Consider the following 17,724-nt stretch of genomic DNA (forward strand, 5'->3'; position numbering starts at 1 on the left):
ACCAGTGGCAGGAAGAGGGCAAGCTAGGGAAGCAGCATGCATTAAGTTTTTGATTTTCAAATCTGTGTATGCAGTTTTCCAGTAAATGCTTGCTCAAAAAAAAAAAAGGAGCCACAGGGGTTTCTTTATTATTATTGCTAGTGTTATTATTACTGGTATAACAAATTGTGGACACTGTACTGGAAATTCTGAGCATGATGCCTGCAGCTTAATAACTAATTTGTCTAGAATATGTTTAGAGAACCCTAATTTAGTATAACAAAAATTTCAAAAAGGCATTCACTCTGACAGTTTCCAAATACATGTGATAGTATGCAGTTTGGGATCGATATTTACAGAAATTACTTCATATTTAGATGGCTAATTAGTGTACATTACAGATTTACCTGTTCAATGAATACATGGTTTATATGATGAATCTCAGATGTGCAAAGTATATGCAGTTTTCCAAACCATTCAATATTAATGCATTCCTGTTTGTGCTATTTATGTTTCTGTAGAAGCTGTCTCTGACATCTTCCCAAGGGAACTCCCCTCTGTTGATCAATACCAAAGAATGTAATGGCAGCATTAACACCACCTGTACCACACCAGATGAAGGGGAGGAGCTGGACACCCGGGTAAGAGGAAGACTACCTAATACAGTCATTTTCATCACTGAGAAAGGGGCACCATCTCCTTTGAAGTGGCAGCCACAAGTGTTTTGTAATGCGCATATATATTAAGAGCCAAAGCCACCGAGAGGGAGGGCGGGGAGGGGGTCAAGATTTCCCCCAGGCCCAGCCTCCAAGGGGGGCCCGGCACCGGAGTAAGTCTCTCTCCTGCTCCTGACGGGACCCGGTTGATCGTGTGAGGAGCAGGAGAAAGACAGACCCTGGCACTGAGCCCCCCTTAGAGGCCGGGAAGGAGCAGACACAGGATTCCAAATTGGATTTGGGGCCCCTGGTTTGGCTGGTGGGTATTGCCAAGCCCCACCAGCAGAAGCCTTCCTCCAGCACTGTTCTCCGCCACATTGCCTGCCCTGCTTCTCCTTACATATGTGTATACTCAGTTTTAGTGAAACTGAGCATGCTTGAAGTGAGGGGAAGCAGAGCAGGTAATTATGCCGTGGAGAACAGCACTGGAGGAGGGTTTGAGGACCCACACCAGCCAAGGTATGTGGAGTAGCAGCAGGGGGCATGGAGGTGAGGCAAAATGTGCCCCCCCCCCCCCAATCTTTGCAGTCTGGCTAAGCGCCTGGGAAGGCAAGGGTGGCCCAAGCGAGCGAGGGAGGGGCAGCAACGGCGACTGCATCCTGAATTGGGGGGGGGGGGGGGGTGGCGACATCCCATGTGGGGGGCAGTGTCGGCAGCGACAGCAGTTCCTGCCCCAGTCCTGGCTTTGTCTGTCGGCGGCCCTGTTAATTGCTTAGTACCATCCTAGTGATAGGGCTATATAACATGGCATAACATGGCCTACCATGGGAAGTCAACTGAGACAGTTTCAGTAAAGGTATTTCAGAACCAACTGAAAGTTATTTCAGAGCTGCCAAGCTACCCAGTTCCAAAGGGGAGATTTTAGGCTAACCATGGATTTCAGGCGACCATATGCTGTTACGTTTGACCTGCAGCATTGATTTCAATGGGTAGATTAAAGGACTACAAACTGATTTTAGGATGTAAGTATAGACAACTAGGGTTCTGCACTAAGTTGATAGCTGAGACTTCTAGTTCTACTAAAATACTGGACTTTGGCTTGTGAATATTCTCACATCTTCCAGAACAAAGGGAGGGCTACCCAGAGCAGTGAAGTAATAGCAGGAGGAGACTCCTCTTGGAGACAAAACAATGACTGCCATAAAACCCCAGCCCTGTTTGCATTCTTTGGCTCCTGCTTCCCTGACATTCGTACCACTGAATAAGAGGAAGAAGGTCTTTGGCTAGTCCAGTCTTTGAACCAGAAGTCAAAAGGAGTAGTGAGCAGTGCCAGGTTTGCTGGGAAATAACGAGGAGTCTCACAGGAGTGGAGATTCCTGAAGAAACTTATCAGACTGTAAGTGTCTGATAGCTATCTGCAACTGCCTGTGTTACTGCTGTTGTAAATACTTGTCCCTTTTGCTCAAAGACTCTAGGTTAAGTAAACCCATTTGGTTCAGAACCCCAGCTCTGGCCTGGTCTGAATTATTGTGTGACTATGGAGCGTAGCATGAGTAGATCATTTTTGCCAACAGCCCCCTCGGTGAATACTGACCCTGACATGGACCCACCAACAACACCTTATATATTTTAATAAAGTTACCCGCCTATGGACCGCTTTTATCAAGTCATGCTAGCAGTTCCCATGCAGCAATGCCGACAGAGCCTATTCAAAGTGAATGGGCTTTGTCAGCATTACCGCACCGGGAGACGCTAACATGGCTTGATAAAAAGGCTCTAAGATAGCCATGCAAAAAAAGGGTTACATAAGTTCTGAACCAGGACTGGTCAAAAAATCTCCCTCCTGCAATTGGGTAGCCTGGCAGCTCTGATATTAAAATATACATGTCTATGAAGATAACAAAATTATCAGCGCTTGTTATAAAATATGCAGGAGATGGTTAGACAAATGCCTCTTTCTCAATTTAAAATCTCATGAACTAATTCAAATACCTACCCTATACCTGCCACTCCCAAGATATGGGGTGACAGAGAAGACAGAGACTATGTCCCTTCGAAGGGATAAGTCTTTATTCCTTACCAATAACAAAGCAATCATGCAATAACAAATAGCAAAGCAATCAGGCAATAACAAATAGCAATTTGTTATGAGAGGGAGAGAGAAACCACTGCTGTAAAAAGTTACTCACTGATGATCCTTCTCAGCCTCTGTCTAACTTGTCTAACTTGTCTAACAATACGACAGTGACTTATATACAATGGATTGGGCATCAATTCCCTCCCAAATCATGCAGTTAGCAACTTCAGCTAATTTCTGTCTTACTTCATTGTTTACATAGAATGGAACACACTATCTGGATGTTATGGAACACAGAACACAATATCTAAATGTTTATGAAACACAGCATCTTATAACAAGCCCAAGGTTTCTTTCACAGTAGATTGTAGTCACCACTTTGCTACAGGAATCTCTCCAAGACCCAGGTCTTTATCATTGTTTTTGTCTAGTAACTTCGACACATCTTCGCTTTCAAACTGTGTATACATTCTTTGTGTCCTTGTGATGTCTGAGTCAGTGGCATCAAATTCTGTCAGGGAGGGGAAGAGCACTCCTTGCTTGATCAGCACAACCTCGAATTCACAGCTTTCAGCAAAAAGTAAAGATGCAGCTTTCAGGCATTTTAGAGCCTTTAGCTTATGCAGTTCATGGGTCATAACTGACGTGTTAGTAGTCAGAAAAGTGCAAATCAATTCATAACCCATTGCCCTTTAAGTGATCAATACTGACTTTAAAAAATAACCAGATATTCAAATACAGGCAGATACATCTAGTTTCTGTTGAAGTTCTGTAGCAGTTTAACTTCCCTTTCCACTTTTGGAAATTCTCTTGCTTGCTTGCCTCTCAGGAAATCAGGGGCTCCTGCTGTGGATTACCTAAGCCCAGGTTCCCCACGTCATCTCTCCACTTTCTACACTTTATTCACTCTCGCCAGCTGCGTTAGAAGCATCCCAGAGTTTTAAGCTCACATGGAATTTAACCCTGTCACTGCTAGCAGGGACAGAGTGAGTCCAGCAATTTCATGTGAGTTCCACTGGCATAGTCTTAATGAATCCAATCTGGTTTTGCCATTAGCTGCCAGCAGGATTTGCTTGCGTCCCACAGCAAGCAACAATTCCTCTGTTTCTGGTTTTAATCCAACCAGGGAAAGAAAATCCCAGAGCTTAGTAAAGTTAATACTCAGTTCTTTATCTGCTCAAGGGGACTGGAACCTCTGTATAGTCAGCCCCCCTTTTATATACATATAATATCTTAAATCAGAAATAGGTTGTAAATAAGTGTATATTTGAACATGATTGGGGGTGTCAAACACAATACAAATTACCCTCCATAGACACAGTGACGAAGCTTGCTCAATATTGGGGGTGCTCAGCACCCACTGGTACCCACATAGCTGGCTCCTTTGGTGAGCAGTAGTGCCAGTTGTCAAGGCTTTAGCCTTGACTGTGGTCCTTTCATGAATTTTTAAAATACCTTCATAATTCAATCATCTTAACAAAAACAAATCTATCCAAAGTTCAGATATATTACACATACTTATCTCATGGTTGGATCAGAAACGAATGAGCATTCCAACTGCACATTTAAAAATGTATGTGATTGCCTGAGGAGGGGTTGCCTATTAGTCCCAGGAATTTCTTTCTTAACTACCCAGGGATTTTTATCCTACTTTTATATCCCTCTGCCAGGCTATCTCAGTAACAGTCCTTTGCCAGGTGTAGGGGCTACAAACCATATCTGTTTCCAGAATATGGCTAACACAAATCCTCAGTCTGGCTATTAGGTGTTGTAGCTGTTGAGCAATGATTGACTCCCTCCCCCAGAGACAGTGAAGACTGCCTCCACAGCATTCCAGCTCCTGCTAATTAGGAGATCACTGGTCTAGGAACTGAACCCAGGTCCTCTGCATGGCAGTGCACAGGACTGCCTCTGAGTCACCGTGCCAGTCCAGTGTGTTTTTTAAATGTAGGATTCAGCAAATATTTTTCATCCATATATATTGGGTGAATCATGCCTGGAAGACTGGTTCTGGGTTTACTTATTTTACTGAACAGATGCTTCTGAGTAACACTGGAAATTACGACAATCTACATTCACTCCTACTGTTATGATGCATATAGCCATTAAGGCTTCTGTTCTTTAAAAATCCTAAATTACAGAAATTGCAAAATATTTTGGTATATTAAACTCACAGCATTTCGGCTTATGCTGCATAGAAGATATTAGGACCAGAGTAGGGGTGTTCAGTTTCATCCTGAGGAATAGGGCCAGTCAAGCCAATGGCAAGACCAAACAGTTGCCTAGGGCAGCAAAAAGCAAAACACTAGGTTCTGACAGTCACACAAACTCAAAGAACCATCAGCATGTACTTTAACCTGCAGTGCTATAGGATATTTGTATGATGATCATGGTTCATGAGTTTAATTATCAAAATCTTGGGAGGCCTTCAAGCTAGGGGTGTACAGTAAAGGTTCCCCTAGAGTGCCTACCACCCTTGCAGTGGTTCTGCTGAGAAGATTTACTCTTGTGCACAACTTTTTTGAGCACTTCTACATTTCAGAGAATAGCGGCTAGAAAACTGATGAAAGATTCAATGTTTCAAGCTATTCGGTTTCTTGAATTTTCTTGTCAGAAGTTGTTCATGGCACTGTGCTAGACAGCCGTGCCGGTGAAGGGTTAGGCCTTGCAGTGTCATTCTTCCCTTCCATGGGAAGTTTCTTAGAGGTCAATATTTGTCTAGTTCACTTTGAGAGTTAGCTGGACAAATCCTCATCATTAAAATCTCCTCCACCCTCACCCTACTGATTAGTCAGGACAAATTTGCTTAGTCTAAAAGAGATGGTACTGGGGGCTGTCCCAGGGACATTTCACTCTGTCTGCTCAGCGCCAGTATTCAGCACTAGCTGGGCAACTCCAAGCAGATAAATAACTGACCCAAAGTTACCCAGATAAAGTTGGTTGGTTAACGTTCCCACTCAGGGGCCTGTTTACTGAAGCACGGTAAGCAGTTAGGGCTGGATTCTATATATGGCACGGCAAATAGCACAAGTTAAATTGTGTGCACTGCCAATCAGTCATTATTGGCCAATCAATGATGATAACTGGCCAATAACAACCAATTATCATCATTAATTGGCAATAATTGGAATTTACACACGCTTCTTTTTAGGCATATTCATAAATTTGTAAATTCCAGTGCATGTAGCTGGAAAGTGAACATAGCCATGGGAGGAGTGTGAGCATATTGTAGGTGTTACTCAAATTTGCATGCATTGTTATAGAATTCAGGGGAATGCACCTACATTTACGCATGGGTATTTACACCAGGTTTTCAGAGGCGTAAATGGCTGCACCTAAATGCAGGCATGTTCCCCAGTCCTCTGCGCTATTCTATACATCACGCCTAACTTTAGATGCATTATATAGAATAGCGTCAGGCACGTTAATCGGATGCATCTAGATTTTAGACGCTATTTACAGAATCTGGCCCTTAATGTGCAAACATCATAACTGATACTGTGCTGATTTGCCATTCTATGTTCTGGTGAGGAATGGGTATGGACTGCGCATTGCAATTAGCACACTTTACTATGCACTGTCACTTGTGCAGTTAGCATGAGCACACTTAAGCCTCCGAAATAGGGAAACAGTAATGACCCCATTCAATAATAGGTGCTAATCCCTAGGGGCTCCAAAATGTGGGTGCTAAGTGCCAGTTCTATAATGGCAATATCACGTGTAGTTGCTATTATAGAATACAAGTTTAAGTCTGTATTTTGGCAACTATTACTAGGCGCAAGCACTTACTCCATGTCAAGGGCTGGTCTAAATGCTTGCACCCAAATACTGATAGTATTCTACAACTTAGTGCCTAGTTGCTTGGCACACCCCCGACCCACCCATGTCCCTTCCAACTCCCCTTGGAGTTGCATGCCATAGAAATTCTATAACAGCAACTATGCCTGCCTGTCTTACATTGCTGCCTGACTATCTCACTGCCATCTGAAACTGAACATGACCAAGACTGAGCTTCTTATCTTTCCCCCCTAAACCCACCTCTCCTCTTCCCCCATTCTCTATCTCTGTGGATAACACTCTCATCCTCCCTGTCTCATCAGCTTGTAACCTTGGGGTTATCTTTGACTCCTCTCTCTCTTTCTCTGCACATATCCAACAGACCACTAAAACCTGTTGTTCCTTTCTCTATAATATCACCAAAATTTGTCCTTTCCTTTCTGAGAACACTACCAAAACCCTTAACCACACTCTTATCACCTCTCACTTAGACCACTGCAACTTGCTTCTCACAGGTCTCCCACTAAGCCGTCTCTCTCCCCTTCAATCTGTTCAAAATTCTGCTGCACGACTAATTTTCTGCCAATGTCACTATGCACATATTAGCCCTCTCCTCAAGTCACTTCATTTTCTCCCTATCCGTTTCTGCATACAGTTCAAACTCCTGTTATTGACTTACAAGTGCATTCACTCTGCAGCTCCTCAGTAGCTCTCCACTCTTATCTCTCCCTACACTCCTCCCCAGGAACTCAATTCTTTGGGTAAATCTCTCTTATCTGCACCCTTCTCCTCCACCGCTAACTCCAGACTCCATTCCTTTTATCTTGCTGTACCATATGCCTGGAATAGACTCCCTGAGCTGGTACGTCAAGCTCCATCTCTGGCCGTCTTCAAATCTAGGCTAAAAGCCCACCTTTTTGATGCTGCTTTTAACTCCTAACCCCTGTTCACTTTTTCAGTACCCATGTCTGTTTTATCATTCTCACCTTAGTAATTCCCTTATCCCTTATTTGTCCTGTTGGTCTGTCCTGATTAGATTTTAAGCTCTGTTGAACAGGGACTGTCTCTTACATGTCCAGTGTACAGCGTTGTGTACATCTAGTAGCTCTATAGAAATGATAAGTAGTAGTATAGAAATTAGGTGCTAACCAGCCAATATTTAGGGCTATCTAACTGGTCAGAAATGGTCGCTGACCGGTTAAATAGCATTTCAGTGCCTAACTGCTAATGTTTAGCAAGAGATAACTGGTTATCTCCACTGAGATTCAGTGATTCCCAGCAGTATTCAGCACCAACTGGCTGAGTTTAGCCCCCAAATCAGCCCACATAAATAGCAGTTCTATCTTTGGCTACTATAAACTTAACCTGCCACCACTGAATATTGACAGAAACGAACAACATTGAATATTTTAGGTCTGCGCCGATTGCAGCACTTAGACGGGCTGCCTCCCCCGGGCTGAAAATTGGCCTCTAAGTTTATTGAACAGAGATGTAAGTCTTTTACACTTGTAACTGCAACATTGTGCCAATTAGTGCTTATTGACACCAGTTAATTATACTTAATGCCATAATGATGCTCCATTATCTGTTGTTCAAAGCCTGAAAGTTTATGGGCCTTCAAGGGATTTGAGATCACAAGGCCATTGTCTTTTGGATGTTCCCTCTATTCGTCAAGTTCGTCTTGACGAAGATCTTGCCCGTATATTTTTCATAGCACCACCAGTAATGTAGAATGCACTTCCTGTAGAAATGCGTCAAATTACCTCACTACCAATGTTTAAAAAACAGTGAAAGACCTTTTTGTTGTGTGAAGCATTTTGCTGACCAATTAAGTTAATTTTATGCTGAATTTTATTTTTCTCTTATTCTATGGGTTGCTGTATGTTTTATGTTTCTGTTTTGTTGTGAGGTATGTTTTAGTTTTGAGTTATATATTAATCTTTATGAGTGTAATTCGCTTAGATGCAGTGGATAGGCGGAATATGAATTTGATAGATAGCTAAATAAATAAATGACTCTTGCAAGCCCAATTTTTAGCACCCCTTGCAGAATTTGGGGATAAGTGCATCCACACTAATTGCAAATACATTTAAATCATGGTAAAGAATTTTTCTGATGAGACCAAAATGGAATGTTTTGGTCTCTTTGACAAGTGGTATAAATGACATAACACAAACATAAAACAGCCTTTGCACTACTTAGCATGCAATAATTTTTGTAGTTACAGCGCAGTAAGTGCAAAACATTACCACACTTTAGCAAACAGGCCCCCTTAGTGTTGACATCAAACAGAACATTTCAGAAAATGTGGATTGCGTAACTTTATATCAAGAAATAAAAAATGTCATTTGATCAGGATGCTCTTTGTGTGTAGCTTACTAGTTTTGGTGGTAGATACTCTGAAAAGCTGTTGAGTAAACAGGTGAATTCAAAGGTCAGTGATAAATGAATGGTAAATATCTCTGAGCCCTGGTTGAGTGGGTTTTTTCTCCTTCCAATATAGGTGGTGAATCCCTCCTTCCCAAACCCCCGACGGCGGCTGCGCTTGCGGGATCTGGCAGAGAGGGTCGTTGATGCCAGGCAGAACGAGCAGGAACTGAACAATTTGCTAAATGAAGCTTTGTTGGAGCGAGAGACTGTGCAAGCGTAAGACTCTTCTCTTTCAGTAGCACCTTCAAATGATATTTAAAATATGTTTTCTGATTCTCAAAAGTATATTGCCCTGTACAACAGAAATATATTTTTTGGGGGTGGGAGTGGGGACAATGATTATCATAACTTAAATGTAATTAAAGATGGATATCAGACTTATCCAAACTGTCTTTAGTCTTCCCATTACATTTTTCAGTAGTAGCTCACAGTAAGAGTTAGATACCTAGATCTTCCTAAATGAAAATCCTGCTCCCAACATCCCTCCGAACCTCTAAAATTAGGTGCCTTTTTAAAATTAGTTTATAAAAAACAGGCAGGTTGAGGGGGGATCAAAAATTGAGAAATAAGCTATGAGCCCAGTGCTGATTTGTCTACCTAAATATAGGTTTTAAAAAAAAAAGCAGACTTAATTTTAGGAACCTTAGGCCCAAAATTCCAGAAGGAGCTCCTGCCTAGTTAAAGAACGCTGAGGTAGCCATCTAGCAGTATTCAGCGGCACTTAAGCAGTTACCCCTGGATTGGAGTACTGTGTTCAGTTTTGGAGGCCGTATCTTGCTAACAATGTAAAAAGACTGAAAGCAGTGCAAAGAAAAGCTACAAAAATGGTATGGGATTTGCGTTGCAATCTGTACGAGGAGAGACTTGCTGACCTGAACATGTATACCTTGGAGGAAAGGAGACACAGGGGTGACATGATACAGACGTTCAAATATTTAAAAGCTATTAATCCGCAAATGAACCTTTTCCGGAGACGGAAAGGCGTAGAACTAGTGGACATGAATTGAGGTTGAAGGGGGGGCAGACTTAGGAGTAATGTCAGGAAGTATTTTTTCACAGAGAGGGTGGTGAATATGTGGAATTTCCTCCTGTGGGAGCTGATGGAGATGAAAACAGTAATGGAATACAAACATACATGGGATAAACACAAAGAAATCCTGTTTAGAAGGAATGGATCTACGGAATCTTAATGGAGATTGGGTGGCAATACCGGTAATTGGGAAGCAAAACCAGTGCTGGGCAGACTTCTACAGTCTACGTCCTGATCGCAACTGAATAGCTATGAATGGACTGGAGTATAAATTTTGAGAGGCTTCAATGTTAGCTTCAGAACTTTTAGTACAAGAACAGTGCTGGACAGACTTCTACGGTCTGTGACCTGAGAATGGAAAGGACAAATCAAACTCAGGTATACATATAAAGTATCACATGCCATGTAAAATGAGTTTATCGTGTTGGGCAGACTGGATGGACCGTTCACCTCTTTATCTGCCATCATTTACTATGTTACTATGGATTCTATATATGGTGCCCAAAGTTGTGAGCTCTGAACCATCAATAACTGGGTGCTAACAACCAGTTACTGAAGTGGATTGGCATTCATTAAAATTTGCATGCACATCTGGATGCACGCTATTCTATAAGGCACGGTGCCTAATTCCCATGGTGCATATCTCAAAAGGGGGCATGGCCAATGCATTCTAAAATGTCCAGTGCAGAATTACAGAATATTGCTAATCACACCCAACTTGGGCACCAGCATTTAGATCAGGTTTTAGCGGGCGTAAGTCCAGTGCACAAAAGTTGTTTGAATTCCCTCCATTGTGCCACTGAATATTGTCTGTGACTGTCCAGGCAGTGTCCAGTTTGTGCTGGGGTGGCCCAAGGGCGAAGCTGGAACTTAACCAGTTAGTGGCTATATTTTGTTTGCTAACCAGCTAAGTAAGCGGATAAAGTTAGGACAGCAAAAAGGCTACCCTATCTTTATCCACCAAGCTAACTCGACACCGGTCTGAATATTGGTTGTTGCCAGGTTTACTTCTGGGTGACCACACATACCTGGATATTCAGTCCTGGAACCTGGACATGGCCCCACATTGAATTTCCAGAGTTAATTCAGCCCTCGGCTGTAAAAAGCTTACAAACCACTGACCACCATCGGCTGAATATCTACCTCCCTGAATTTTAGGAATCTAAAATGTAATTTAATTTAAAATTTGTATGTCGCTCTCTCCAGCCTCCAGGGCCAATCAGGGCGGCTTACAACTTGATAAAAGTTTTTTTTTTTTAACTTCTGATCAAATGTCTTTATAAGTTAGGCAACTAACAACATAATGCTGATAAAACTTATAAAAAGTCCAACAAAAACATACAGATCAACCCACAAACCATCAACCAATCCAACCAGCCACCCTTAACTTCCATTCAGATCACACAATCACTTCCACTTTCCCTAGCTGGACTCTTAATATCAGCACCCTAAAGCTGCAAGCTAACTTTAGTCATCTGCCCATAAAGAGGTGTTTTAATTTTTCTCCAAAAATGGTGATTTTAGCAATCAATCTGCTTCAATTTCACTGAGAGCCCATTCCAATGTTACAGAGAGAGCACACTGAAACTTCTTGCAAATACTTGGCATGGATGTTCTTCTGAGCTTACAAAAATAAGACAGGACTTCCATTGCATTCAAGTAATGCCCCCAGGAATGCCTATATACAGACTGCAAAAATATAGGCACTCTTTTCTTGCACCTTCTTTTTATGGGCGAATGTGGCTACACAATTATATAAAACACTGTTCTGTGTGTAAACAGGCTTTTCCTGTAGAAAAAGTTTTAGGTAAAGAGACTTGATATACTGCCTTTCTGTGGTTTTTGCAACTGTGTTCAAAGAGGTTTACATAGTATATGCAGGTACTTATTTGTACCTGGGGCAATTTAGGGTTAAGTGACTTGCCCAGAGTCATAAGGAGCTGCAGTGAGAATTGAACCCAGTTCCCCAGGATCAAAGGCCACTGCACTAACCACTAGGCTGCTCCTCCACTTTTACACAATTATCCCGCACTGCCTTGTCAAAGTCTTCACATTGTTGTACATTTTTATATTCTGCTGACTAAAAAATACCGTTCAAAATTTGTTTTCTTCATCTATACAACATACTCTACACTTTCAACATGAAAGAACAATTATAGAAATATTCAAAAAATAATTAAGAATAAAAGTCCTGAAAGTCTTGATGGCATAAATCTTCAGGTCCTTTGTCACAGAAAACTCAGATTAGCTTCATTTCAAAAATTGCCTTAACAAGGCCCATAATAAGTTAAATTGAGCCCAGCTGTGTTCAATCACAGCTGTTGAGCTGATCTGAGTGCGCCTGTTAGAAGAATCAAGCTGTTTCTGTTGTACAAAGAGAATTACAAGGAAAGGTCTAAATATGTGTAACAGAGCTGCTGAGAGAATTCTGGAATAAGGTTGTTCAACAGTACAGACTGGAGGAACTACATAAGAAAATATCGGTGTGTTTGAATCTTCCTTGGGGTACTGTCAGGGCCATCATTTTAAAGTAGAAATTGTTTGGCACCACCAAGATATTGTCTCTGTTAGGCCGTACCTCCAAAGTTGATAGCTGTGGGTTAAGAAACCTACTGAGTGAAGGTTGGTACGGAAGTCTCTGGCCAAGACTGGGGAAAATGTTGCTTGTTCAACAATTTTAATATTAATGCACAAACATGGGAGGGTGGTAAGAAGGAAGCCACTACTGAGTGAAAACCATATGAAGTTGCCACAGATCAGTATGGAAATAAAAACCACTTAAGGGACACTATCCGTGTGGGAGAAGTTTTGTGGTGTGATGAGACCAAAATGGAACTTTTTGATCTCATTGCCAAGTGTTATGAATGACATAACACAAACACAGCACATCACTCTGCTAACACCATCTCAACAGTAAAGCAAATTAGTGGCTGCATTATATTGTGGGGATGCTTTGCTGTGGCAGAGACAAGGAGACTTGTGAGTATCAAGGAAAAGATGGATGTTGCAAAGTACAGGCCCATCCTAGAGCAGAGATTTTAAACCTTTTTCATCTTATGGCAAACGTACACGGTGCTAAAACTGTCAAGGCACACCACACACATGGTTCAGCATTTTACCTTCTACGCTACCCCCATACTCACACATGGTCCAGCATTTTACTTCCCCCCTGCCCCCACAAAGTCCAGCATTTACCTTCTCTTCCCCCCCCCAAATAGTCCAGCATTTACCTTACCCCTTCACACAAATAATTCAGCATTTACCTTCTCTTCCCCCCCCCCCACCTCCACCCTCACCAATAGTCCAGCATCTCTCCCTCCTGTCCCCTCTCTACCCGGCGACCAGGCATTTTCCCTTCTCTCTCTTGACACCCCCTCCCCCTCTCCATGTGCCTTTTAAAAGTTTTCTTGTTTCTAGCAGTCAGCGGCAGCGAGCAGTGATTCATACAGCCTGCTTGTGCCAACCCCGGAGCCTTCTTTCTGACGCTTCCCGCCTATGTGGAAGCAGGAGGTTACATCAGAGAATAGGCTCCAGGGTTGGCGCAAGCAGGCTGTATGAATCATTGGTCGATGTTGCTGACTGCTAGAGACAAGAACATTTTTAAAAGGTAAATAGCTCTCAACTCCCGTGGCACACCTGTGGACTAGCCACGGCACACCGGTTGAAAAACACTGTCCTGGAGGAAAACCTGATCCAGTCTGCCACAGATCTGGACTGGGGAAAAAAATTCACCTTTCAGCAGGACAATGGTTCTAATGACAAAACAAAAGCAATAATAAGTAGCTCAGCAAGAAGGTGAATATGCTAGAATGGCCTGGTGAATGCACAGATCTGAATCCAGTTGAATATCTGTGGCAAGAACTACAATGCACTATGCAGAAAATCTCCAACAAATTTGAAAGAGCTTGAAATATTCTGTCAAGAAGAATGAGCAAAATTGCATCATTCCACTGTGCAAAGGTGATAGACCCCTCTAAACAATTCATGGTGGTTACTGCTCCAAAGGGAGGTTCCAACAAGTATTGAGTCAAGGGGTGTGATGACTTGTACAATCAAGAACTTCAGGTTCCTTATTCTTAATTATTTTTTAAATATTTCTGTAATTGTCATAAGTACATAAGTATTGCCATACTGGAAAAGACCAAAGGTCCATCAAGCCCAGCATCCTGTTTCCAACAGTGGCCAATCCAGGTCACAATATACCTGGCAAGCTCCCAAAAAAGTACAAAACATTTTATTCTGCTTATCCCAAAAATAGTGGATTTTCCCCAAGCCCATTCAATAACGGTCTATGGGCGTTTCCTTTAGGAAGCCGTCCTAACCTTTTTTAAACTCCACTAAGCTAACCGCCTTTACCACATTGTCTGGCAACAAATTTCAGAGTTTAATTACACATTGAGTGAAGAAACATTTTCTCAGATTAGTTTTAAATTTGCTACATTGTAGCTTCATCGCATGCCCCCTAGTCCTAGTATTTTTGGAAAGCGTAAACAGACACTTCACATCTACCCGTTCAATTCCACTCATTATTTTATAGACCTCTATCATATCTCCCCTCAGCTACCTTTTCTCCAAGCTGAAGAGCCCTAGCCGCTTTAGCCTTTCCTCATAGGGAACTCGTCCCATCCCCTTTATCATTTTCGTTGCCCTTCTCTGCACCTTTTCTAATTCCACTATGAGGCTCATTTTCAAAGCACTTAGCCTCCCAAAGTTCCATAGAAACCTATGGAACTTAGCCTCCCAAAGTGCTTTGAAAATATGCCTCCAAATCTTTTTTGAGATGCGGTGACCAGAATTGAACACAATATTCGAGGTGTGGTTGCACCATGGAGTGTGTTGAGAATTTAGGGGGGTCCCGAGCCCCCCCAAGAAGGCTAGAGTGACCTTAATCTGACTCCATCTCTAAATAACACTAGTACTGGGGTAATCAAGGAGTTATTGCCTCTAAGGGAGACGTTAGGTCTAAGGAAAAGATACCAGCCTTATGACAAACTGGATTTAGATTACAAGTTATACAATGCATTTATACTTACAGCCTTTGGTCATTAAGTGAAGCCCACAAATCATCATTTGGAATGAGGAGTTTATTTGCTAAGGTATAAGTCAAATCAGTGATTGACAACAGGCATGTACAATCAATTCATTATAGGAATATAATAAGCTGCAAACAGGTGTTAATTATTTGCTAATTTTTTATAATTTCTTTCACCAATTAGAGGTTTTACAAGGGAAAGCAATTAGGTAATTTGTCAATTCTGCTGGACACATTGGTTTCCCTTGGAGAGAGAGTGCCAACCCTTTTCTCTCTAACTTAAACCAGGAACTACCCTGAATTTTATAGGTGCCCTCAGGATATGGGTAATATGACAGTAGATATACCTGATTGGATCTATGCTAATGTCATGGTTGTCACTGATTGGCTCATGCTAATGAGTAGCTTCTATCTTGCTACGCCTTTCCTTTCTCACACCAGCTGACCAACTGACCACAATCCTGCTCACAGGAAGTCTCCCTCCTCTCTGGAACAGCTAGTTCCCTATTTTCTTTGCACCTGCTATGACTCACTTATTTCTCAACTTGTTTTTCTAACTTACATTAGAGAAAATTCCACTTTGTAACAGATATGGGCTTCCATTTTGTGTTGAAATCCTCCATTTTGTTTCCATATCTATTAACTTTTCCTAATTTAGCTTATTTAGGCCTCAATCTGGGCTACAAACTAGGCCATACTTTTCCAGTAAGCTCCCAGTTATGTCAGCCATCAGATTTCTGACTCAGCCAAGGTCTGTACTGGCCTGAGCTCTATGACTGGGCCCGCCACCATTCCAGTGGGGGGTCTCTGGCTGTACCATAATTATACATTCCCCACTTGTCACCCCCTCTGGGGAGGGGTGACACAAAGCTCGTCAAGCTTGTCATCATCCATTCCAGAAGGTAGCAAGCTATCAAACGAGAGGGGGAGTTTTGGTCTCACTTTTGTTTTTCATTCCTTTCCTAATAATACCTAGCATTCTATTTGCTTTCTTAGGCGCAGAAGCACACTGAGCAGAAGGTTTCAACGTATCATCAACGACGACACCTAGATCCCTTTCTTGGTCCATGACTCCTAACGTGGAACCTTGCATGACATAGCTATAATTCAGGTTCCTCTTTCCTACATGCATCACTTTGCACTTGCTCACATTAAACGTCACCTGCCATTTAGACGCCCAGTCTCCCAGTCTCGTAAGGTCCTCTTGTAATTTTTCACAATCCTCCCGCGATTTAATGAGTTTGAATAACTTTGTGTCATAAGCAAATTTAATTACCTCATTAGTTACTCCCATCTCTAGGTCATTTATAAATATGTTAAAAAGCAGCTGTCCCAGCACAGACCCCTGGGGAACCCCACTAACTACACTTCTCCATTGAGAATACTGACCATTTAACCCTACTCTCTGTTTTCTATCTTTTAACCAGCTTTTAATTCACAATAGAACACTACCTCCTATCACATGATTCTCCAATTTCCTCTGGAGTCTTTCATGAGGTACTTTGTCAACCGCCTTCTGAAAATCCAAATACACAATATCAACCGGCTCACCTTTATCCACATGTTTGTTCACCCCTTCAAAGAAATGTAGTAGATTGGTGAGGCAAGATTTCCCTTCACTAAATCCATGTTGATTTTGTCTCATTAATCCATGCTTTTGAATATGCTCAGTAATTTTGTTCTTAATAATAGTCTCTACCATTTTGCCCGGTACCGACGTCAGACTCACCGGTCTTTAATTTCCCGGATCTCCTCTGGAACCTTTTTAAAAAATCGGCGTTACATTGGCCTCCCTCCAATCTTCTGGTACCACACTCCATTTTAAGGATAAATTATATATTTCTAACAATAGCTCTGCAAGCTCATTTTTCAGTTCTATCAGTATTCTGGGATTAATACCATCCAGTCCAGGAGATTTGCTACTCTTCAATTTTTAGAACTGCCCCATTACATCCTCCAGGTTTACAGAGAATTCATTAAGTTTCTCCGACTCGTCAGCTTTGAATACCATTTCCGGCACCGGTATCCCACCCAAATCTTTCTCAGTGAAGACCGAAGCAAAGAATTAATTTAATCTCTCTGCTACGGCTTTGTGTTCCCTGATCGCCCCTTTTACTCCTCTGTCATCTAGCAGTCCAACTGATTGTTTTGCCCGCTTCCTGCTGTTAATATACCTAAAAAAAATTTTACTATGTGTTTTTGCTTCCAACGCAATCTTTTTTTTTAAGTCCCTCTTAGCCTACCCTTATTCTGAAATTATTACTCCGTTAATATGATTGCCATGATATTCTTATGCACCTTATCTGTTATCTATATTCTGATTTTCTTATTCCATCAATGTGATTGTCGTTGTATTATATTGTAAGCCACGTTGAGCCTGCAAATAGGTGGGAAAATGTGGGATATAAATGCAGCAAATAAATAAATCAGCGCTTTGCATTTGACTTGACATTCCTTATGCTGTTTCTTATTATTTTCAGTCGGTTCTTTCTTCCATTTTCTGAAGGATTTTCTTTTAGCTCTAATAGCTTCCTTCATCTCACTTTTTAACCAAGCCAGCTGTCGTTTGGTCTTCCGTCCTCCTTTTTTAATAAGCGGAATATATTTGGCCTGGGCTTCCAGGATGGTGTTTTTGAACAGCATCCATGCCTGATGTAAATTTTTGACCCTCGCAGTCGCTCCTCTAAGTTTTTTTTTTCACCGTTCTTCTCATTTTATCATAGTCTCCTTTTTTAAAGTTAAA

General features: G+C 41.8%; 1 protein-coding gene across 1 annotated transcript in view; it reads left to right on the forward strand.

Annotated features, from left to right (window-relative positions):
• ADCY3 (adenylate cyclase 3) overlaps positions 1-17,724 on the forward strand; it is a 343,482-nt gene that overhangs the window by 243,246 nt on the left and 82,512 nt on the right. Inside the window, exons 8-9 of the mRNA XM_030198682.1 lie at positions 501-620; positions 8,993-9,135. Coding sequence (XP_030054542.1) covers positions 501-620; positions 8,993-9,135 — 263 coding nt within the window. The remainder of the gene's footprint in view (positions 1-500; positions 621-8,992; positions 9,136-17,724) is intronic.

This window comes from Microcaecilia unicolor, chromosome 3 (assembly GCF_901765095.1).
Source record: "Microcaecilia unicolor chromosome 3, aMicUni1.1, whole genome shotgun sequence".
Classification (NCBI taxonomy): domain Eukaryota; kingdom Metazoa; phylum Chordata; class Amphibia; order Gymnophiona; family Siphonopidae; genus Microcaecilia; species Microcaecilia unicolor.